Raw genomic sequence first — 25,844 nt, forward strand, 5'->3', positions numbered from 1 at the left:
GCTCTTTCTGGGCATGAAACCAAATTGCTGCTCACTGATCTGAACCTCTCACCTTAGCCTTGCTTCAACAACTCTTTCCCATACCTTCATGGTGTGGCTCATCAACTTTATACCTCTGTAGTCACTGAAGCTCTGCACATCACCCTTGTTCTTAAAAATGGGGACCAGTACACTGCTTCTCCACTCATCAGGCATCCTCCCACTCTCCAGGATTTTGTTAAACTGCCTGGTTAAAAAGTCCACTGCCTTCTCTCCTAAACATCTCCATACCTCCACAGGTATGTCATCTGTATGTCATCTGGCCTTTCCATTCTTCATCCTTTTTAAAGCTGCCCTCACTTCCACCTTACTAATTCTCTGCACTTCCTGATTCACTATCTCTCCCCCCGTTGTCCTCCTCTCTCTCTCGTTTTCCTCATTCATTAGTTCTTCAAAGTACTCCTTCCATCTACTCAACACTCTCTGTTCACTCACTAGTACATTTCCCTCTCTATCCTTTATCACACTAAACTGCTGTACATCCTTTCCAGCTCTATCTCTCTGTTTAGCCAAATGATACAAGTCCTTTACTCCTTCTTTACTGTCCAGCCTCTCATACAGCTCATCATAGGCCTGAGCCTTTGCCTTTGCCACCATTCTTTTCGCTATGCGACTAGCCTCACAGTACTCCTGCCTACTTCCTTCATCTCTCTGGTTATCCCACTTTTTCTTAGCTGTCTTCTTCTTCTGAATACTCTCCTGGACTTCCTCATTCCACCACCAACTTTCCTTGTCTTCTTTCCTCTGACCAGACGAAACACCCAACACATTCTTGCCAGTTTCTCTCACCACCTTAGCTGTAGTTTCCCAGTCCTCAGGAAGCTCCTCACTGCCCCCAAGGGCCTGTTGCAATTTTTCCCTGAACTACGTGCAACCATCCTCCTCCTTCAGCTTCCACCATATAATCTTTGGTTCTGTCTTCACTCTCTTGCTCTTCTTTGTTTCTAATTTCATTCTACAGACAACCACCCTATGCTGCCTTGCTACACTTTCCCCTGGCACCAATTTACAATCTCCAATCTCCTTTAGGTGGCATCTCCTGCTAAGGATATAATCCACCTGTGTGCACCTCCCTCCACTCTTGTATGTCACCCTGTGTTCTTCCCTCTTCTGAAAATACGTGTTCACCACAGCCATTTCCATTCTCTTTGCTATATCTACAACATCTGACCTTCCACATTTCTGTCTTTCACACCATACATACCCAGCACCTCTTCATCCCCTCTGTTCCCTTCACCAACATGTCCATTGAAGTCTGCACCAATCACCAATCTCTCCTCTCTAGGGACACCATCTACCACTTCATCCATCTTACTCCAAAATTCCTCTTTCTCCTCTAACTGACAACCAACCTGTGGTGCATATGAACAAACCACATTCAAAATCACACCATCAACCTCCAACTTCAGGCTTGTGATCCTGTCTGACACTCTCTTTACATCCAGAACACTTTTCACAAGCTGTTCCTTTAGGATTATCCCTACTCCATTTCTCTTCCTCTCTACACCATGATAGAACAGTTTGAATCCACCTCCAAAGTTCCTGGCCTTGCTTCCTTTTCATCTGGTCTCCTGGACACAGAGAATATCTACCTTCCTTCTCTCCATCATGTCTGCAAGCTCTCTGGCTTTACCAGTCATTGTCCCTATGTTTAGAGTCCCTTCTCTAACCTCCACACTCCTGCCTTTCCTTCTCTTTCGCTACTTTCTAACCCGCCTTCCTCCTCTCGTCTTTGATGGTCTTTGACCTACAGTAGTCCATTTTCCACTGGCACCCTGCTGGTCAACAGCACCAGAGGTGGTCGTTGTTAACCCGGGCCTCGACCGATCCGGTATGGCAATCATATTTGTGATCCACATGATAGTTTTGGCACAAGTTTTACACCGGATGCAATTCCTGACGCAACCCTCATCATTTATCCGGGCTTGGGATCGGCACCAGAAGTACACAAAGTACACCCCTAATGGCTGGTTTACGGTGTTTTTTTAATAATAATAATAATAATAATGAATTTTATTTGCAACACACTTTACATTTTAAGCAAATCTCAAAGTAGAACAGTAGAAGCATTTCAATGAAATCAAAGAACTACTATAAAACATCTTTACACTCCATAGGAAGATCACGGGTTATAAGTTCTGCTGAAGAGAAAGGTTTTAAGTCCTTTTTTAATACTCTCACTTGACTGTGGTGCCCTCAGATGGTCAGGGAGAGCATTCCATAAGCGAGGACTAGCAGAACAGAAGGCCCGGTACCCCATGGTGTGGAGTTTAGTTCTGGGGGGAGGAGGCGATTTGTGTTCGTAGAACGAAGGGATCGTGATGAGGTGAGTGGGGTGAGGAGTTCTTTCAGATATGTAGGAGCATTGCCATAAATGCGCTGGTGGGTGAGGAGGGAAACCTTGTATTCAGTCCTGGCAGAGATGGGAAGCCAGCGAAGAGAACAGAGGATGGGTGTGATGTGTTCATATTTACGCACTTGAATCAGTATCCTAGCAGCATTGTTCTGAATGTACTGTAGCCTCTGGAGACTCTTGCCAGGAATCCCAATGAGAAGTGCGTTACAGTAGTCGAGTCTGGAGGAGATGAAAGCATGAACCAGTTTTTCAGCATCAGATACAGTCAGAATGGGGTGAAGTTTGGCAATGTTTCTGAGGTGGTGAAAGAAGATCTTGCAGAGGTTTTTTATATAGGCCTCGAAAGTGAGTTGAGGATCAAACCTCACTCCAAGATTGGAGACTGATCAGGAGAGTGGAATGTTGTGGCCGGAGAATGTAATACTGGTTATGGAGGTTGACTGAGTCTGATGTGGGGTGCCAATCATGATTGCCTTTGTTTTGGCACTGTTCAACTGGAGGAAGTTGTGTTCCATCCACACCTGAATATCTTCTAGACAGGCAGCAAGTTGTGATGATGGCATTGACGATGAAGAGGCTACAGTGGAGTTTGTGTCGATTCGAAGGTAAAGTTGTACATCATCAGCACAGCAGTGGTGACTAGTTGGTGTAGTGTAGTGGGTAACACCTCTGCCTTCTACACTGTAGACTGGGGTTCAATCCCCCACCAGGGTAAGCACCCTGCACTATACCAATAAGAGTCCTTGGGCAAGATTCCTAACACCACCTTCGCCTACCTGTGTAAAATGATCAAATTGTAAGTCGCTCTGGATAAGAGCGTCAGCCAAATGCCGTAAAATGTAAGCATGAACATAGTAAACAGGATGGGGCCCAGGACTGACCCCTGGGGGACTCCACAGGTCACAGTGTGTGTCTGGGATCTTGCCTTTCCATATGTTAAGTATTCTGTCAGTCAGATAAGACTAAAACCAGTTTATGGCGGTGTTCGTGAGACCAATGGTGTGATGAAGCCGATTGAGGAGTATGCCATGGTCACCAGTGTCAAATGCAACAGACAAATCCAGGAGGATGAGGAGCAAATGTGAGTCAGCCTCTGCTGCCATCAGAAGGTCATTTGTGACCTTAACCAAAGCTGTTTTTGTGCTGTGAGCAGAGCGGAAACCAGACTGAAATTTTTTATAAAGGTTATTGCATTTAAGATGGTCCTGAAGATGGGCAGCGACTACCTTTTCCAGTACTTTAGAGAGAAAGGGAAGATTGGAGATGGGCCTATAATTTGCAAAGGCTTCTGGATCAAGAGTAGGTTTTTTGAGCAGTGGTCTGATTATGGCTGCCTTTAGAGAAGATGGAACAAGCCCAGCTTGGAGAGAGTGGTTTATTACAGTGGTGATCAGAGGGCTTATGGCAGAGATGTTTGCTTTCACCAGAGAGGTAGGAAAGGGATCCAGGGCACAGGTGGAAGGTTTTATCTTCCTGACAATGCCTTCAACCTCTTGCTGTGAGACTTCTGGAAAACAGTTTAGGGGCTGGGAGACCTCAGACTGTGAGTACATACCCTGCACATGTAGAGTGGAGAAGGTTGAAATAGCAGAACGAATTGAGTGGGTTTTTGTTCTAAAGAAAGTCATTAAGTTGTTGCAATGCTCTTCTGTACTTTCAGTGAGTAAGGGGGCTTGTGGTTTCAGGAGATGGTTGGTAGTGATGAATAACTGCTTAGAATTCCCCTGACTGTTTTTGATGATGTTTCCATAAAACTGTGACCGTGCTTCCGTAATGGATCTTGAGTAGGCTTTTTGATGTTCCCAATACACTAACTTGTGAACAGTGAGGCCAGAGGCTTTGCAACAATGCTCAAGGGTGCTTGGGCTTCATGGAAACAAAATGGGCAATTCCATAGAGACTATCTTATGATCGGATACACCCAAATCATACACAGAAAGATTTCTGACTGGGGCAGAGTCAGTAATGACCAAGTCAAGAGTGTGCCCCCTAGTGTGTGTGGGGACATCAAGAAGTTGCCTTAGACTGAAGCAGTTCAGCAGTTGGAGAAATTCAGCCGGCAGGAAGGATTGTTGACATGAATGTTGATATACCCAAATATAATAATATTGGCAGAGGTTGTACAGAGTGATGAGAGGAGGTTGTACATCTCAGGCATGAAGGATGGGTTTGGGAGGCCGATAAATGAGAAGTATTGTCACAGGAGATGGCAGTTTACATCTAAACGGCAGACATTCACAAGAGGAAAGCTCAGGCAGAGGCAAATAAGATAAGTCCAGATCACTGCGGTAGATAGTAGCCAGACTCCCACCACGACCCGTGCTGCGGGCTTTCTGAAGGTAGCTGTAGCCAGTGGGACAGGTCTCATTTAATATAGAAAAAATCTCTGATTGATGCCAGGTTTCTGTAAGGCACATTAAATCCAAGCACTTGTCCAGAATTTGGTCATGTATGAGGCAGGATTTATTTGTTAATGACTGTGTATTGAATAATTCAATTTTGTTATTGGATGGAGCACTGGGTCTCCGTATAGGCTGAAGAACACTGAAATCCACTCCAGGTTTTCCATCCCGCTCCGTGAGTAGCATTGCCACGGGAACCCCAACGTTACTAGTGTGAGTATCAGCAGCATTCTGATGACGACTTTGTGGCACGACGGTGTGCACAGCTGACCAGATGGATGGGATGGCGTGCCCAGAGCTAGAGTAAACTAACTTTCTCTGCGAGCTCCTCTGAATGTAGCGAGGTCGGCGAAGGAGTTTAAGTTGTTTAATGACTGATAAGCAGGATGGAGTAGTGAAATTGTTGAATTTCATCAGCTGGCTGACCGAATAATTCAACATCATGGAGATCAGAGCTTGTCGCTCGGTGTTTACAGTTGGCCAAGGACATGATGTTTCAGGGGAAAAAACATCCAACACAGTGAGTGAACAGCAAGGACTCAGTATGGAGACTCTAGATCCCGGACTCAGGTATCGAGGCAGACTATACCAGTACAAGTTTGAGCCAGAGATGGTGCCTAGGTGAAGTCCACGTGACGGTTCGGCGAGGGAGTCAGTCTCCAAGCAGTGAAATGCTGTGAATTGCCAACTAAAGGTTGGTAGAAGGCATCCAGAACCAGTAGAGTGAGGTCCGTAAGCGAACTTAACGTTTATATAGAATGTCAAACTCGAATAACTTGAGAAAAACTGGGGCAGAATCAGGTGGAGAAGCAGCGAACAGACCATGCCAGCGTCCTCTCCTCTCTCCCAATTCCTCGCCAACATGTAAGCCAAGCCAAGTTTTTCTGGAGACTCTAAGCCTTTTACCTTAAGGAATGATGGCAATTATGTCGCAGACTGCTGAGGATGTCCTAAAATGTACCCCATAGCCCTGCCTAGTGCTAATTAACATATATTTGCATGTTGGTCAGATAGAAAAAGAAATTGAAAAGTGGAAAATGAAAAGTGAATCTCCAGCAGGCGGCGCTGATGTTCGTTTTCATTTTCAATTAAACCAATCAATCAATCAACCTTTATTTTGACTCAGAAGTACAATGAGGGCAACCCTCATTTTCAGTGTAGCTGAGCATTTACAAAAACAGGGATTGACATGACAAAGAAAATATTTATATTTAATCATTTTAAATTAAAAGAACATTTTAAAATAACTGAAAAAAGATAAAAGTAGATTGATTATAATAAAAATAAAACAAGGTTTAATTGATAAGGGATTAAGATCAAAGGAAGATAAGAGATTAATAAAATAAAAAATATAACAACAATAATAAAAACTAATAATAAAAAAGCTAATTAAAATAAGTTAAAAAATAATGAAGAATTAAGAGAAGTTAAGAAAAGTTAAGAATAAATAAGATTAAATAAAACAGGTACAGGCTGTCTGAAGGTGGTTTGATATTAAAAGTTTAAAATGACTAAGTGACACCAGTGAGCCGAGTTTTAGTGGAAAGGACGGAGTGGTGACTCCTGGTTTGGAAACGGTCATCATTCTTGGAGTCTGTACTGCTTTAATAACAGTTACTCTTTCTATCACAGTAAACAGAGAACAGACCTACCAGCCACCCCCTCTCCCTCTAACACAGTAAGTGTGTATCTGGACTGGGGGTCTGGCATTCTGTCCTTCTACATCATCTCGCCTGATACACACACACACTGACTCACCTACACACATTCACCACCACATTCACTGAACCACTGTACGCTGGATTCTATACTCCTCAGTGACTCTGTGTGAGACAGAATAACCTCTATACATACATAGAGAGAGAGAGAGAGAGAAGCCTCTAGACTTTACAGATAAATTACACTTTAGACACATTAGGTTTTAAAAAAATTTAAATATTAAAATAAAACAAGCAGATATTTTAACAATTACACCTTCTTGAGTCATCAATTAAGCAATATATATTTTTTTCTAAATCAATCATATAGAATGCCAAGCACCACAAAAATGTGTAAAGAGTGAGGCCATATTTTGAGGTAAAAAAAAAGTTTTCTACAATTTTAACTGCAGTAATCTCTGTATGATTATGAAATATGTTTTACCTGACATAAAAAAAACAAATGCCAAATAAATATTATAAATTACATAATAAAATTTCCCCAGGAGCTTTTAGTTGAAGTCATTGGTGTGACGAACTTTATTTTGAGGTAATTGTGAAAAAAATGAAATGGAATAAATTACATAATTTAGTGGATATTCCATGATTGACAACATATGGTTTGATACACTGTAACAGCCATTTTGTCCAGTTAATTTTTCATGAATTTTTCCTGTCACTGGTGTTACCTTTCTTATGTATAACACCAGTGACTCATGTACATAGATAAATGTTATCAAAGTTGCTGATTGAGTTCCTTTGCATAAAACACCACACAGACTTCATGATTATAACTTTTCTTTATTGTTGTTAATCCTCTTTGGGTCAGTAATGGCTAAGTTAAATGAAGCTGATAAGCAGCAACTTTACTAACACTAGAGATGCTGATCCTAAACACAGAGCAGAATACTTACAGAAAGAAAATGGGCTATTTCAGAGACATTGACAAAAAAGAGGAAGGGAATAAATTATTTAAGTGAAAGTTAGAAGAGAGGTGAACATAATAATCTCTATTTTTAGTTTTTGTTAGGATCCATGCTGCTGCATTTTGTGTGAGTTGTAAGGGAAATGTAATGTTTCCTTAGGAAGTCCAGTAAGAAGAGCATTACAGTGATCAACTCTGCTCATAACAAATGCATGAACAAGTTTCTCTGCTTCACTCTGAGACAGAAAACTTTAATGATTTTCTCAAATGATAAAAAGCTACATTAGCACATGTGTTTATGTGCACATAAAACAGAGTTCAGATCGCACCCAGGTTTCGTACTTAAGATTTCATGTATAAAGCTAAAGAATCAAGTTCATCATGAAACATTTTCTATGAGTTTTAGTAGTAATAATCAAGAGTCTTGATCATCAGAATAAATGGAAATGTATAACTGGGTGTCATCAGAAACGTTTTGTTTTTTGTTTCTTAATGGCATCACATCAAGAGATAACATGTACAAAGAGAAAAACAAAGGCCATAAAACAGAACCGTGAGGGACTCCACAGTGTTAGATGTTTGAAGAATAATTTCCCATTGAAACCATGAATTGTTTTTTGTCTAAATCTAATTTAAATTGCTCTACAACTGAACCTGAGAGTCGTCCCAGTGTTCAATGTAGTGTATTAGAATCTTGTGGTCAACAGTATCAAAAGCTGCACTAAGATCCAAAAAGACAAGAGTAGAAGTATGTTGTGCATCAGTGCTCATTCACAACATGAACCAATGCTGTCTCAATACTATGGTAAGAACTAAAACCTGATTGAAATCTTATATTTAACTTGTTTGATGTTAGATAAACATTTAATTCTCATAAAACAAATTTCACATCTTTCCCTCTGATTTTAGGTGAACTCGTAGTATTTTTAGGTCTTTTTAAACTCTAAATTATATGTACTGAGGAAAAAAAATCTTAATAATTAAATATAGTTAAACTATAATTTAACTATATAAAATTTCTCATAATTTTTATTCTGATTATTATTTTATTGATGGTTTGATTGTTTATTGTTTGGTTAATCTCAATATTTTCAATACCATTTTTTCCCTTATTTATTTAGTAGTAAAGTGTAAGACATTAAACACCACGTATCAGATGTTAATGTAGCATTTATAAAATATATAACTTGATATAAAAACATAAGTAAACAGGGTATGTATGGAGTGCTGAGTGTACAGTGTACCATCACCACTTCTCCCCATAGCATATCTAGAACCTTTTAAACATTTACCAACAATTTTCAGCAATTAACTTTAATAAACAGATTTTTTTTCACACACAGCCAAAAATAAAATATTTACAAATCAGCAAATTAATAATGGCAACGAGAAAACAAACAGTGGACAAACTGTGCCCATCCTTTATTAATATAAAAGCAGTAGGTTGTAAGATGTGTCACACCCATCGTATTCCTACATGTGTTCAATGTAAAGCCATAAAGAGTTCTTTTTAGAAATTAAATTGTTAGTAAGCACATTCATTAATATGAACTGAAACGTATTGAGCGCTGGAAACTTTTATTGTGAAAAATATTCTCCCGGTTGTGGTCTGTTGTTGCTGTGTTCCCACAGCGTGTTGTGTTTGGGGGAAGCTCTGAAGCGGAGACTCAGTCTGAGGTTAAAGAGCTGTAAGTGCTGCTTTAAGCTGCTTTCAGTCCTTATATGTCAGCGTAACTGACTGATGAGTGTTTTTAAATGTCTGTTAGAGCCTCACTGATGGAGGTGCTGCTCGTCCTGCAGGGGTTTAGAGGAGGAGCTGCAGTAAAGTCGGTAGGTCGGTAAAGTTGGGCTGATGTTGGATATTCAGCGGATATTCGCGTCTCGCCCCTCCTGTCGCACACAAACCGCCTCTTAAAGATTCTGAAAGAACATTTTCTAAATATGGTAAAACAGACAACAAACTACAATCATTACATTTAGTTAGAGTTCTCGATCTTTCCATTTCGCCGAGGACTTTTGGGGAAAATAGCTGTAATCGCTGCAGTAGGCGCCGAAAACGGTAAGGGACCGTCGGTAAAGATTGGGTACTGCTTAAAAACGTAAAACATTCAAAGACATGAGCCTGTTGTTATTTCTACAGACTTTAAAACTACTGAGATAGAAAGATGACATGAAAATCAATAACTGACACTAACAAGTCTACATCTGACCTGATCTGACAAACATATTACAACCTTTAGTTTGGTAAATCATGCCTCAACTAAAGCCTGTTGTCATCATTTTATATCAGTTTAGACGTTCTTTGCATTGCTGTGCCATAACTGATTGTGCCCAAAATAAATTAATAAACTTGCTAATAAAAATGTCTACATTTGAAACATTTCTCCAAAGACAGAATTTCATCTGAATGAGGGACTGACTTACAAAGAATGACTGGAAGGGTTAAATATTATTTTTTTTATTTTCTTTTATTAACTTTTCTTGAAAGGTCTTACTGTTCCCATGCCTTTTATGTTAATCTCGTTTGCATTTTGTATGTCTCTATTGGATGATATGTGAAGACTATAAAGAGTAGTCCCTTTGTCATGTAACAACCTCCAATGGTGAACCAGTTGTAAAATCTATACCTCCCCAATCCAGCAATGCCATTGTTGTGCAGATATCTCTGAGATATCCTGGCTCCTAGATGGGGCAGACTGTAGATTCCTGGTTGAGGCACAACACTCCTATTTTAATTACAAAGTTAGAGGTAGTCGCCCGCCCTGCGATGGACTGGCGACCTGTCCAGGGTGTATCCTGCCTTCCGCCCGAAGACTGCTGGGATAGGCTCCAGCATCCCCCCGCGACCCTGACGGAGAAGCGGCTTAGATAATGGATGGATGGATGGAGGTAGTCGCCCCTCAAGTAGGGGGTTTTGGGTCGTTTAGACAAAGGGACAACATGAGGATGTGGTTTTACATGGTTTATTTATATTTATATGTGCATAATAGACAATACTTCTCTATAGGTCCAGTCCCTGCTCCGGTCTTCATGAACTGCCAGCAAAAGTCAACAGAGGCAAGAAAAGTTAAACATTTCTGATGTCAGGTGATTCGATTTGATCCTACTTTCATCTCTCTCTACATGATCAGTTATTATAGTTATATGTATGTTATGCGTGCATTTTCAGTGCTGCTTAGTTTAGTCTCGAAACACAGGTTTGGCTAAACCAGTAATTTCAGCGTTTATCACTTAGTTTATTACGATATTTCATTCATATTCGTGACATGACAGGTCTGTGATCAGCGCCGAATATGGCTGCATAACCAGATGGCTGCTTGCTGTGCTGGGTTTGTCTTCACCCCTCACCTCCACCCCTGTTGCAAGTCTTGGACTCTGGGTTGTAATGTGTACTTATGTGCTGGGGTGTTTTTTTTTCTGTTCCCAGACTGCATTCCCTTAGAAACATAGTCTGGGGGATGTTTTTTTTAAATTTAATCTTCTCCCTTTCCCCATGTAGTCAGTATTCAGTATTTTTCCTCTCCTGTCCTCCCGTCCTGTCTCCCGCCTGTTTGTCATATTGTATGTACTCGGATGGGTTGATGGCCATTTCGCTGGTACTTGTGACTAGTGGCATTAAAGGTTCTTCATCATCATCATCATCATCATATCATATCAGTAATACTGTCTTCCTTCGGTTCATTTACTCTTTTTTATTTAAGTTTATGAAGTACACAAAGACTGTGCTCATCACTGGCCCTTACTGAGTACAATGCCATGTGCTTTCTATTAGGCATTGAGTAAAACCCTGTAGATGCTAATTTAAAGAACTGTCCATGGCATTTTTTAAATCAGTAGCTGACATGAAATTGAACTACACTGACCAAAGGTACACTGCGCATCAGTACCTGTTAGTGCTTCTCCATGATCCTTCATGTTTAATACAGAAAACAAAGAGAAGCGGAGAGCAAACACAATCGCTTTTTCCCTTTATACAATCATGGGAAAGTTTCTAGGACAAGCTGAAACAAAGACTCATTTGACAACAATACTCAGGAGTGTTTCTTCATAAAAATGGTGTATGGCTTTCTCCTTTCATAGTAGTGTTTCTGGTTGCATTTCTTGATGTAGTGGTGTACTGTGTTAAATGATAAGTTTTCCAAAGTACTCCTGAGCCCATTTGGCTTTATTACATTCCACATATCCATTTGGCTTTATTTAAAACAGTGTGACAGTTTCTAATGCAGTGCCGTCTAAGGGTTTGAAGGTCATGCACATTTGCAGTGGTTTCTGGCCTTGACCTACACTGACTGAGATTTCTCTGGATTCCATGGATCAATATAATGTATGGTAAATGGTGAAAGACCTGAATTCTTTGCAGTCTTGCATTGAGATGTTCTTTTTGAACTATTTGATTGTTCTCTCACAAAGTGGTGAGTCACAACCCATCTTCACTTTCAACCACCCAGCCTTTGGTGGATATTCATACCCAATCATGATACCCTCACCCATTGCCAGTTCACTTTCTGCCGTTACTGATTTGGATTGGACTAATTTTGTTTTATTGCAAGTTGATTTTATATTTTCTTTTTTTTCTTTCAGAAATTATTGACGTTGGTTTCAAGTCTTCTCCTGCTCTTTCCAACTTAGCTTAAATGTGCTTCGGTAAACACATCAGGACATTCCACCAACAGGAAAGTTAATCTGCTGAAACGGGTGAGCATATAAGAATATGGCATCCAGAAGACATTCTGGGATTCAACAAACATCATCTGGTACCCTCCACATGAACACATCTCACAGACAAATGCAGAAACACAGCAAGGAGAGAAATCACTACTGCTTGGAATGTGGACAGAGTTTTGCAGCACGGAGTAATCTCAGAACTCACCAGCGCATCCACACAGGAGAGAAACCGTATCACTGCTCAGAGTGTGGGAAGAGTTTTACTGTACAGAGTACTCTCCAAAACCACCAGCGCATCCACACAGGAGAGAAGCCGTATCACTGCTCAGAGTGTGGGAAGAGTTTTACTGTACAGAGTCATCTGAAAACACACCAGCGCATTCACACAGGAGAGAAGCCGTATCACTGCTCAGAGTGTGGACAGACCTTTAGTCAACAGAGTCATTTCAAAGCACACCAGCGCATCCACACAGGAGAGAAACCGTATCACTGCTCAGTGTGTGCACAGAGTTTCACTCTACAGAGTACTCTCAAAAAGCACCAGAGCATCCACACAGGAGAGAAGCCGTATCACTGCTCGGAGTGTGGGAAGAGTTTTACTACACATGGTGATCTCAAAATACATCAGCGCATCCACACAGGAGAGAAGCCGTATCACTGCTCAGAGTGTGGGAAGAGTTTTACTACACAGAGTCATTTCCAAAAGCACCAGCGCATCCACACAGGAGTAAAACCATTTTATTGCTCAGAGTGTGGGAAGAGTTTTACTGTACAGAGTCATCTCAAAACACACCATCGCATCCACACAGGGGAGAAGCCGTATCACTGCTCGGAGTGTGGAAAGACCTTTAGTCAACAGAGTAATCTCAAAATCCACCAGCGCATCCACACAGGAGAGAAGCCGTATCATTGCTCAGTGTGTGCAAAGACCTTTAGTCAACAGAGTCATCTCAAAGCACACCAGCGCATCCACACAGGAGAGAAGCCATATCACTGCTCAGAGTGTGGGAAGAATTTTAGTCAACAGAGTAAGCTCAAAATCCACCAGCGCATCCACACAGGAGACTAACTATATCACTGCTCAGAGTGTGGGAAGAGTTCTAGTCAACAGAGTCCTCTCAAAATACATCAGCACATCCGCACAGGAGAGAAACCGTATCACTGCTTAGAGTGTGGACAGAGTTTCAGGCATTTAAAGACTGTAAGGAGACACAAGTGCACTAAGAGCTGTGGTGGAAATCAGCAGTAATGAGTAACCTTTATATATTCCAGTTATAAATGTCTACAGGACACTGTGATTCTAGGTCAGATTACAGTCTGTTTCTTTTGGGGGAAAACCACCTGTTTTGTTTTACACCGTTTTTAAAACATAAGTATAAAATGGACTGTAATTTTCTGTAGTGACCACCAAGTCAGACCTAAAGCTCATACACCCAATGAGAAGGTGTGATACTTCTCCCCAAAATGTCCTCATTGCTTATGCTGTTGATACCTATCAGGAGACTTTCAGTAATAAGAGGCTCTTTGCTTTCTAATTTAGCAGATCTAAGTTAGTACTGTGCTACTTTTGTAATGGTGGATGTTTTGACAAGCATTTGCCAGTGCGCTGGGCTCTTTATCATTCTCGCTGTTTTCTCTGGTGGTTGGTTAGTGTAGTGGTTAACACTTTGCCTTCTACGCTGTAGACTGGGGTTCAATCCCCGACCAGGGCAAGCACCCTACACTATACCAATAAGGGTCCTTGGGCAAGACTCCTAACACCACCTTGGCCTACATGTGTAAAATGATCAAATTGTAAGTCGCTCTGGATAAGAGCGTCAGCCAAATGCCATAAATGTAAATGCAATGACATGGCCAAGGCCATGATTACTACAGCTTCATTTAAAAGTTGGGACACTGAAATGTAAATAAAAACAAAATGCAATGATGTCCAAATCATTTGAACCCTATATTCAATTCAAAATAGTACAAAGACAACATATCAGATGTTGAAACTGCAACATATATTTAAAAAACAAAACAATTAAATGACCATTTTGAATTTGATGTCAACATGTTTCAGAAAAGTTGTGACGAAAGCAACAAAAGGCTGGTAAAGTTGTGTAATGCTACAAAAACCTGTAGTGGTTAATTTGCAACATGAAAAAAGAGCATCCCAGAGACATTGAATCTTTCAGAAGTAAATATAGATCGATAGACAGACAGATTCAGCTTTATTGTCACTGCTCAGTACAACGCAACAAAATGCAGTTAGCATCTACCAGAAGTGCAGATGGTAGTAATAGTGCAAAATATAATCTATCTGTCTATATGAAATGTATTACTACATCCATCCATCCATCCATCCATTCATCCATCCATTATCTTCCGCTTTGCCGGGGTTCGGGTCGCAGGGGCTGCATCCTAAGCAATGAGGCCCAGACCTCCCTTTCCCCAGCCAGTTCCACTAGCTCCCCAGGGGGGATTCTGAGGCGCTCCCAGGCCAGCTGGGCAATATAGTCACGCCAGCGTGTCCTGGGTCTTCCCCAGGGTCTTCTCCTGGGTGGACTTGCCTCCCTTCGGGAGGTGTCCAGGAGGCATCCTAACCAGATGCCCGAACCACCTCAGCTGGCTCCTCTCGATGTGGAGAAGCAGCGGCTCTACTCAGAGTCCCTCCCAGATGACCGAACTTCTCACCCTATCTCTAAGGGAGAGTCCAGACACCCTGCGGAGGAAACTCATTTCGGCTGCTTGTATTCACGATCTCATTCTTTCGGTCATTACCCAAAGCTCATGACCACAGGTGAGGGTGGGAACGTAGATCGACCGGTAAATCAAGAGCCTTGCTTTATGGCTCAGCTCTTTCTTTACCACAACAGACCAGTAAACAGCCTGCATCATTGCTGACCCAGCACCAATCCGCCTGTCAATCTCCCGCTCCCTTTTACCACCACTCGTGAACAAGACCCCGAAATGCTTAAACTCCTCCACTTGAGGCAAGAGCTTATCCCCGACCCAGATAGGGCTCTCCACCCTTTTCCACCTGAGAACCATGGCCTCAGATTTGGAGGTACTGATTTTCATCCCAGCCGCTTCACACTCGGCTGCAAACTGATCCAGCAAAAGCTGAAGTTCACGGCCTGATGTCCCCAATAGGACCACATCATCTGCAAACAGCAGCGATGTGACCCTGAGGTCACCAAACCGGACACCCTCCATCCCCTGACTGCGCCTAGAAATTCTATCCATAAAAATGATGAATAGAATCGGTGACAAAGGACAGCCCTGATGAAGTCCAAGTCTCACTGGGAACGAGTCTAACTTGCTGTCGGCCATGCGAACCAAACCTCCTGTTTTGTTTGTACAGGACCTGAATGGCTTGTAGAAAAGTCATGTACCCTGTACTCCCGAAGCACCTCCCACAGAATACCCCGGGGAACACAGTCGAATGCCTTCTGTGATCCACAAAGCACATGTGGACTGGTTGGGCAAACTCCCATGAACCCTCCAGAATCCTGGAGAGGGTGAAGAGTTGGTCCAGTGTTCCACGACCAGGACGGAACCCGCACTGCTCCTCCTGGATCAGAAGTTCAACTATAAGCCGGACTCTCTTCTCCAGTACCCCTGCATAGACCTTACCAAGGAGGCTGAGGAGTGTGATTCCCCTGTACTTTCCCCTTCTGAGTCGCCTGACAGTTTGCCAGAATCTTTTCGGAGCCGACTTAGTCACTTTCCAAGGCCTCACCAAACTCCTCCCATACACTGGTTTTTGCCTTGGCGACGACTGAAGCCGCAGATCGCTTGGCCTGTCAATACCTGCCAGCTGCCTCTGGTGTCCCACAGGCCAACCATGCCCGGTAGGACTCCTTCTTCAGCTTGACGGCATCTCTCACCTGGGGTGTCCACCACCGGGTTCGAGGATTACCGCCCCGACAGGCACCAACTACCTTACGGCCACAGCTACAGTCAGCCGCTTCAACAATGGAGGAACGGAACATGGCCCATTCTAAGTCAATGTCCCTCACCTCCCCCGATATCTGGTCAAAGTTCTGACAGAGGTGTGAGTTGAAGATCAATCTGACAGGTTCTTCTGCCAGAAATTCCCAGCAAACCCTCACTATACGTTTGGGCTTGCCTGGTCTGACTGGCATCTTCCCCCACCACCTGATCCAACTCACCACCAGGTGGTGATCAGTTGACAGCTCAGCTCCTCTCTTTACCCGAGTGTCCAAAACACATGGCCGCAAGTCCGATGACACGACTACAAAGTCAATCATTGAACTGCGGCCTAGGGTGTCCTAGTGCTATGTGCACTTATGGACATCCTTGTGTTCAAACATGGTGTTCGTGATGGACAAACTCTGGTTTGCACAGAAGTCCAAAAACTGAACACCACTCGGGTTCAGATCAGAGAGGCCATTCCTGCCAATCACACCCCTCCAGGTCTCATGGTCATTGCCCACGTGAGCGTGTCCCCCAGTAGGACAATAGAGTCTCCAGGAGGAGCACTTTCAAGCACCCTTTCCAAGGACTCTAAGAAGGCTGGGTACTCTGAACTGCTGTTCGGTGCATAAGCACAGACAGCAGTCAGGACCCGTTCCCCAACCCGAAGGCATAGGGAAGCTACCCTCTCATCCACCGGAGTAAACCCCAACATACAGGCACCGAGTCGAGGGGCTATGAGAAAGCTCACACCTGCCCACCGCCTCTCACCATGGGCAACTCCAGAAAAGAATAAAGTCCAGCCCCTCTCAAGGAGATTGGACCCAGAGCCCAAGCTGTGTGTTGAGGTGAGCCCGACTATATCTAGCCGGAATCTCTCAACCTCGAGCACCAACTCAGGCTCCTTCCCCGCCAGTGAGGTAACATTCCAAGTTCCAAAAGCTAGTTTCAGCAACCGAGGATCAGAACGCCAAGGCCCGTGCCTTCGGACACTGCCCAATCCACAAAGCACCGAACCCCTACTACTGCCCCTCCCATTGGTGGGTCGATGGGAGGGGGGACTCATGTAACTCCTTCGGGCTGAGCCCAGCCGGGCAGCATGAGTAAATGCCCGGCCACCAGACACTCGCTGGCGAGCCCCTCCCCCAGGCCTGGCTCCAGGGTGGGGCCCCGGTAACCCTGTTCCGGGCAGGGAACACAAATCCTGTTCTTGTCTTTTCATAGGGGTTATTATGGATCACACTTTGTCTGACCTATCACTTAGGACCAGTTTGCAATGGGAGACCCTACCAGGGGCTTTTGCTCCAGACAACATAGCTCCTAGGATCATTCAAGCACGCAAACCCCTCCACCATGATAAGGTGGTGATCCATGGAGAGGCTCTTGGAGCCAGCTGAGGTGGTTCGGGCATCTTGTTAGGATGCCTCCTGGACGCCTCCCTCGGGAGGTGTCACAGGCAAGTCCACCTGGGAGGAGACCCCGGGGAAGACCCAGGACACGCTGGCGTGACTATATCGCCCAGCTGGCCTGGGAGCACCTCGGAATCCCCATTGGAGAGCTAGTGGAAGTGGCTGGGGAAAGGGAGGTCTGGGCCTCATTGCTTAGGATGCTGCCCCCGCGACCCGAACCCCGGAGAAGCGGAAAATAATGGATGGATGGATTTTAAATCTTTCCTGAAAGTTGAGCTGGAGGCGTGGCACTGTGTCCAGTCAGGGAACATAGCAAACAGTCACTGTTCACTGGTATTACAGTGCATTGTGGGAATTTTCAGGGAATGAATGCTTGGTGCACTGGAGAGGTTTTGACTGACCACTGAAGCAGAGAGCTCTTCGAGACACTCACCCTGACTCAGGGTCTGAGAAACCACTCGAAATCTGAAAGTGTGAAAACGCCCTAAATCAAAAGCTTGTGAGAAGTCTGCAACTTCCTGCCTTTTGAGGAAGCATCAGTGACCGTCAAATTTAACTTCTGTCCAAAAAGTAAATGAACTGTTACATGGACTAAAGCTAAAGACCTTATTATGATTGGTCTAACTGTTGTAGTATTTAACAGGCATTCATTTTATACGTTTTTAATCATCCTAATCGGACTGGAGATTTCTATGGGGTAAAATAGACTATTACAGATTATTGTTCACTGTGGAAGACAAAACTTTAATGCTGTAATTCAATAAGTCACCAGACTGTGTGCGCTATCTATGCCAGCACATGGACCTCCGTTTCGCAATGTGGCCTGCAGTGCCCTTAACACACTAACACTAAGTGACCTACTGCTGTTAAACAACAGGTACACTACTCCAACCACCCCCCCCCCCCCCCCCCCCCCCGCCGCCCCTTATCAAATACTAAAAAACTAAATCAATAAAATGGAATGAGTTTCTTCAGACAATTAAAACAAGTTTGTAGCATGTAATTGTTTAACATATTTACATCTTTGTATGCTGTAGAGTGTGTTCTTTTGGCAAAAGTTCAGGAAAAGATCATGCAAGATGATGATCACTGTAATAGCCCGCTAAGGTCCCCACATGTAACATCAACATGGGTTGTGTGTGTTTGATATTGAAGTGTGCTGGGGATTTCATGTAGTTTAATGCAGTTTTTAAATGTAGCTTAAGGTGCTCCACATAAATATAGAAATACACTGTTATTTATAATATGTATATAGCTCTCTAATTCTTTGTAACATTTCTAACACTGCTCATATCTTGTGCTAATGGTTGCTAATTTAACATCATTAAAATGTATACTTTTCTATGCTAGTCAGACCATAGGTTGGAACAGTTTTAACACTTTATCAAGCTCATCGGATGTGTTTTACCGCCTTCTTTGTTCCCCAGGAACCATGTCTGCAGCGTGGGCCAGTGGGTGGTGCTTAAGGGGTAAACCAGAAGTACTCAGAGAGCTATATGAATAATGTGTAACATTACTGTTTTTATACCTAATATTGAAATATTATTTTGTGGGTTGGGAATGTGCTGTGAAATGGGAAACGGCGTTATCAAGCTAAATGTAATCTGTTAGTTACTGTTGGTGGAGAAGGTACCTTGTGGATTGTTTATGGTTTCACCCATGTTGTTAAAAGTGGCCATGTTGCCCTGTTTTGGGAAAAAAAAGTGTTTTTTGCCTTGCCAGAACCTTGTGTCCCAGTAAGGGGTAATAAATGTTCAAATTGACTCCTTGTTGTGCTCCTTTGCTTTTGGTCACACCCTGACAATCACAAAGCAATGGAGCTAAAAGCTTAATACTGTAAAATTCTTGATTGGAAAATTAAGTCACCTGATTTGTATTCTATTGAGCCTGCCTTTCATATGCTGAAGAAAAAAACTTAAGGGGACTAGCCCTAAAAATAAGAATTAGTACAACCTTGGAAGAGCAAACTTTGTCAAGTAAAGTTTATTTGTATAGAGCTTTTTACAATAGGTGTTGTCACAAAGCAGGTTTACAAAAAAATCCGGGTCCAAGGCCCCATGAGAGTCGCCAATGGTGGCAGTGGCAAGGAAAAATTCCATAAGAGTAAGCAGAAGAAACCTTGAGAGGAACCAAGAGTCAAAAGAGGGGGAACCCATCCTCCTCTGGTCGACACCGGACAGCAAACAGTATTAGTATAAAGTACAAAACCTTGAAAATCAGGTGGAGTAATGGTTAATTAGATAGTTTGAGTTGCAGCAGCATCAGGAGGGTCAGCTCATGCAGGTGAGGTTTGCACAGCTTTCTACAGCATGAAACACCATGGTGTTCAAAATGGTGCAGATCAGCCAACAAAGATGGAGCTCTGGTGACTCTAGCAGCTCTGGTGGCTCTCATGTAGCGATTCAGGCAGATCTTTGATACCAACCAGATTTTTCAGCCTATCAAGGAGGATCTTGTGGTTGATCTTATCAAATGCTGCATTCAGATCTAGAAGGAATTGTATGCAAGTATGGCCACTATTGAGAGACACAAGGAGATCATTTACTACTTTAGTTAAAGCTGTTTCAGTACTATGAAAGAGTCTAAAGCCAGACTGAAGCATCTCATGGGGAGAGTTTGCTTGTAGATAGGAGCACAGTGGATGTGAGACCAATGTTTCTAAGATCTTAGCAATGAATGGGAGATTGGGAATATTAGTCTATAGTTGGCGAGTTCATTGTAATAAAGATCTTGCTTTTTAATTAGGTGTTTAATGTGACAGTGAAGTTTTATCATGTTTCATCTCATCATGTTGTGAAATTAGATCTAAAGGCAGATTTCTGGATTTGTTGTTTAATGTTTTTTACTTTAACATTGAATAATCTGCTAAAATCATTGCTGCTGTATGTTGTTTGAATATCGTCTTCAAACTGTTTAATGTTACCAGTTAGTTTGGATATAGTTGTGAACAGGATCTTAGGATTATTTTTTTTATTCTCAATTAGTGATGAAAAATAGGATGCTTTGGCTGCATTATGGGTATGCTCATACTCTATGATCCTGTTTTTCCATTCCATTCAGAAACATCTAGTTTTGATATACACTATTTACCTTCCAGACTAAGAGCTTTTTGTTTTAGAATACATGTATGTTCTTTGTCCCTTTGGGCCAACATAAACTGCCATAAAAGTTGAGCAGATTGAGTGCATTTTTTTACACACCATGAAAACACCAGTTACTGTGCTTTATTAAAACACAGGGTGTAAAACCAGTTCCAGAATCCTGGAATGTTTTTAAATGAAATGGCTATATGACTGGGTCTCTGTTAAAGCACTGTGAGATCAGTTCAGACCAAAACTGTGCTTCTTGAATATATATTTGGGTCATTCCACTAGAATGGTTCAAATTGGACTTTGACATTTTCAAATTTTTTGCTTAAATGTATCATTGATATGTAAACCTCACAGTCAAACATGTAACGGGGTTGAGTGTGACGGGGTTGTGATTTTTGCACAAAATGGCCGCTGCTCTACATACTGTATACCAGAGAGAGAGCACATGGCATGCATGAGATTCAGAATTAGCTTATAGTTTTGAAATAAAAAAAACTTTTTTTATAAGTAATAGTTTTCTATCTTTTTTTCATGTGACGGTGTTGAGTCACTGAGTTTGGCGACCACAATATCACAAGATAAATGACCAAAATTAAATAAAAGAAGGAAGCCACTTGCCTGTCTTTGCTGTCCTGTTGTCCAAAAGACTTGAGTGATGTCACTTCTTGATGTATATGGATCATATGGATCATACCATTGTTTTTGTGGGGGAGATTAATTTGTGTTACGGGGTTACTTAGGTACAGAACTAAATAATGTGATTTTAATAAATAATTATCAATTAATTTTGAAAAATAATATCACAAACAATTAAACACAGACAGTTGTTTAGGTTGACATCAAAATATATGGACTTTTTTATAGTTGCATTTGGTATATTCTAAGTATACTTTCGTTGAAGGCCATGAGGGACATGACAAAATAGGTGGTGTCAGCAAAAATAAATAAATAAAGTTCTCATAAAAAGATCAAATAAAAAAAAATACACTGTATTAAAGGAGATATTTCAATGTATGTGTAAAGCTGTTAAAATATAGATTTTTGTGACCCAGTAGATAAAATACACCTAAAGAGGAGATGAGGACTCAAAATGTGCCATTTCCATGGAATGACCCATTTATAGACATTACTGGTGCATTACCTCTTACCTCTTAGTTTAACAACTGAACAATTACTTTATTCAGTGAAATGTGCTTGTATATATTTTCAGAACTGAGCACTGCAGGCAGAAGATGCTTCATACAGACTGCTGTGTGTCTGGCGCTGCTGTGTGTTCTCCTGCTGACTGTCATCACAGTGCTGTGGATCAAGGTTACTGCACAGTCAGACCAGCTCGAGACCAGTTACACCAACCTGACTATAGAGAGAGACCAGTTAATGACCAAAAATACTAACCTAACTGCAGAGAGAGACCAGTTACAGACCAGTTACACCAACCTGACTATAGAGAGAGACCAGTTAATGACCAAAAACACCAACCTGGCTACAGAGAGAGACCAGTTAATGACCAAAAACACCAACCTGGCTACAGAGAGAGACCAGTTAATGACCAAAAACACCAACCTGATTTTAGAGAAAAATCTGTTGGAGTCAAGGTACAATGCAACAATTAAAGTGGATCAGCTTCAGAAGACATTCTCTTCAGTGGGTAAGCAGACACATTTAAGCTGAAATGGGTTACTTGTTCTATTTTCTTCTCAGTGAATTCATACAGATTTTTATTAACTTCTGTTTTTATAAAACAATATTGTAAAATTCCCATCACTACCACTGCTGCACACTACCTGTTCATACGGGGTGCCTAGTCCTGCTCCTGGATTCTGACCTGGCACTCATATGCAGAAGTCACTGTAGGCCTTCATTAACTGGATTGGGGGTGTTAGATTAGGGCTGGAGCTAAACTTTGCAGGGTTGTAGATCTCCAGGAGCAGGACTGGTCACCTCTGTAGTAGCAGAATATTTTCCTCACCAGTGGCTAACTTGCCATGCTGTGTTGAGCGTAATGAACACATGAACATGCATGCACCGCAGATAAAGCATTCAGTTGGGCATACATCCACACAGACAGCATTCACCACTAGCACTGTTCTGAAACATCATGTAAGTCTCAGGTTAAAATAATTATGATAAAACATTTTTTAACTGGGAACAGAAAATTTAAATTCTATTTGTCTAAATATTCTATGGTAGATGGTAGATTTCCAAGACCACTATTTGGCTCCCCTGCTGTACATTTTAGATATTCAAACAACAAAGTGATAACAACTGAGTCCCTACTAAGTTAATTAGTCAACGAAGCAATGGATAAGTAACTGAATGAATTACTTAGTTGGCTCACAACTAATACATGCAATACATGTATATAAATAAATCTGTTCATTGACAGTCGTATCCTAGGAGTACTTTTTTTCGGCAACTGCCAAACAGTCATGTACACTATATACCCTAACAATCACCTAAGATATCATAACAACCACCTGCCTGGAACACAGATTGTAACCATTGAACAGCCCTCAGCAACCATGAGAGATAGTTCTCCACTTGAAACTGCATTGAATATGCAATTCAATAACATCAACACAAACACATCCGTGTTAGAACCTAAGATACTAAAGCAACTACACAGCAAACAGCCAAAGCACTTATCAAATAAAATATTGAATAAATCTAAAAATATAACACCTTGGATACCGTAGCAACCACTTAGCAACACCCAGCAACCACCTTAAGCAATGGTAAGCATGACAAACGTTAAACATGATTTACAGGGAAAGTCATAACTGCAATAAAAGCAGCAGCAAAACATGAAAAAAAGTGTGTGTGTACATGTGTGTTCAGTAGCGAAGGCCGTGCAGGAGGGTTGGAAGTTTTTCAAGAACAGTCTTTATTACATCTCTACTGGAGAGACGAACTGGCATGAGAGCAGACAGGACTGCAGAGGAAGAGGAGCAGACCTGGTGATCATAAACAGCAGAGAAGAACAGGTGAGAGAGAGAGATTGAGTGAGTTAATTTAATTTTGAATTTGAAGTTAATTAATATGAATGAGAATCAATACTTTGGTCTGAGTGTCTGAGTGTGTGTACATGTGTGTTCTGTGTGTTCTATTTATAGTGAAGGCCGAGCAGGAGGGTTGGAAGTTTTTCAGCACCAGTGTTTATTTCATCTCTACTGCACAGAAGAGCTGGAGTGAGAGCAGACAGGACTGCAGAGGAAGAGGAGCAGACCTGGTGATCATAAACAGCAGAGAAGAACATGTAAGAGAGAGAGAGTAGAAAAGGGAACGCAGCCCACTGATCTTCAGTTCATTCTTGTCTCAATTGCAGGAGTTCATCTTTAGCAATATGGGCAGCAGTCGAGCTTGGATTGGTCTGACCGACAGTGAAAGGGAGAGAGTCTGGAAATGGGTGGACGGATCAGCACTGACCACTGGGTAGGAAGCAGATTAAGTGGCTAACTGATTAATCCCACCTTCTCAAGTACCAACTGTACCTTCTAGCTGATAAATAAAGGCATGCTAACAGTGAGCACTGATCAGAGACTGATTCTGATACTCTGGATTTCAGGTTCTGGGGTGAAAGAGAACCAAATGATGATAATAATAATGAGGACTGTGTTGAGATTGTGAATTTGCCAAATAAGAAGGGCTGGAATGACATGCCATGTTCTACCCAAGAGCAGTGGATCTGTGAGAAAAGCATTTTAGTGGTAAATTGATACTGACTAATAAAATGGTCTTGTAGATCTACTTTGATATGGACTGTAGTTCTAACCACAGTCTGTCACACCTGCTCCCACTAATGGACTTCTTCAGAAGTCTCTCCGACTAGATCAGATGCAGTAATGTTGGGTAACAGCTGCAGCATCAGACGTAGGTTAGAACTAAACTCTGCAGGAATGTAGATCTTCAGGAGGAGAGCTGTGATCACTGATTTACATTTACAGCATTTAGCAGATCCAGAAAGACCTAAAAAGTGCTTTGCTGTCCACTCAGATGAGCTTTAATATGTTAAGAGTCTAAACACACAGTCACTGTTTCTTAGTGTCTATAATTGTGTCCTCAATATGAACTTGGAGCCCTCATGTCCAGATACTTCTGTGCTAAAGAGGAGGGTCACATGACTGCAGTAACATTTGAGAAATCTGAGATCCATCAGAGGTCAGTAGGTCAGTTCTGACCATGTGATCCTCTATTGCAGTTAAACCTCCTGAATTTAAGATCCAGCATATCGTCACTGTGGCACAAAAACTTTGTGTTGTATTTGTAACTTTGTCAACCATGTTACTTCAGATGACAGAGGCATTAGTCTGCCCTCTGGTGGTAATGTTCAGTCTTTGTAGTACTTTTCTATGATCTGTAGTTCATAATGTCACGATTTTAACTTTAACTATTTTTAACCACATCTTTCATAGAAATCAGATTTCAATGTTGCTTCTTTTCTTTTTTATTATAAACATTTTCATAAATTTCCTTCAGAATGTTTGTGTGCAAGGAATTCGAGTAGACATATGATTATGATCTAATACAATGAGCAATAAATCATGACCCATCATTTTTACTATAGAAATGTATTCAGTTTCTCTGTTCATGCCGATAATGCAAACCACCAGGAGCCAATAGACACTTTTAATGGGGTCTATGATTTTTTTTAAGTCAGGAGGTACTTTAAATGTGACTCTCTTGCCGTGTTATGGATGAAAAATGGATTAAGTGTTGATGTCGCTAAGCAAAAGTTACCGTGCCGCTGGGCTGCTTCTGCCATAGACCACAGTCGCTGTGTGTCATTTTGTAGTCCTCGTTATGCCCATATTAGGAACTCCGGGTCTAGGCCCCATTTCTCTATGGCTAGAATGAATAGGGTTTTTGAATAGGTGCCTCTGTCTTACTCTGTGTTAAATAAAAATGTTCAGAATCCGATACGTTTTGTCCTGTGTACATTTTTCTCCCGACTACCACTGGAACCTCTAAATTACGAGGTTGTAAAGAGCTATAATACTAATATTGCTACATGAGAGCTGAAGCTACTGTGCATCAATTTGACATCACTAAGCTACACGACACTAAGGCTGGCTGATCTGGTGCTCAGACAAGTTGTGCTATCTTATCTAAATGTTCTACTATAGCGCATATTTACAGGTATACTCATAAATAAAACCTCTGGGTGGAATATTTTGATAGGCTAAAACTCCTTATACTACCCGTGTTAAATGATGGAGGAGATTTATGCAAATTCAGGAATTACTGCAGACAACTGAAGAAATTCAGACAGCAGTGGACATTCATGCCAATGAGGACGACATTGAAACTCATTGAATCAGGAAGTACAGAAGGAACTGAT

General features: G+C 41.9%; 1 protein-coding gene and 1 pseudogene across 1 annotated transcript; both read left to right on the top strand.

Annotated features, from left to right (window-relative positions):
- LOC108443992 overlaps nt 1–14,022 on the top strand; it is a 52,721-nt pseudogene extending 38,699 nt beyond the window's left edge.
- On the top strand, nt 9,033–24,196 carry LOC108443984 (C-type lectin domain family 4 member F-like). Its single transcript, XM_037532875.1, has 6 exons — nt 9,033–9,249; nt 10,427–10,506; nt 21,717–22,154; nt 23,345–23,490; nt 23,620–23,762; nt 23,832–24,196. The coding sequence occupies exons 2-5, from the start codon at nt 10,500–10,502 to the stop codon at nt 23,620–23,622; spliced, it is 594 nt and encodes a 197-aa protein (XP_037388772.1). The 5' UTR covers nt 9,033–9,249; nt 10,427–10,499; the 3' UTR covers nt 23,623–23,762; nt 23,832–24,196.
- The last annotated feature ends 1,648 nt before the right edge of the window (nt 24,197–25,844 follow it).

This window comes from Pygocentrus nattereri, chromosome 22, assembly GCF_015220715.1.
Source record: "Pygocentrus nattereri isolate fPygNat1 chromosome 22, fPygNat1.pri, whole genome shotgun sequence".
Classification (NCBI taxonomy): Eukaryota; Metazoa; Chordata; class Actinopteri; order Characiformes; family Serrasalmidae; genus Pygocentrus; species Pygocentrus nattereri.

What these genes read in the sequence shown, in the direction of transcription:
- LOC108443984 (XM_037532875.1), top strand. An exon ending in GAAGACATTCTCTTCAGTGG is followed by an intron (nt 22,155 to 23,344) that starts GTAAGCAGACAC and finishes ATGTGTGTTCAG; the next exon opens with TAGCGAAGGCCGTGCAGGAG.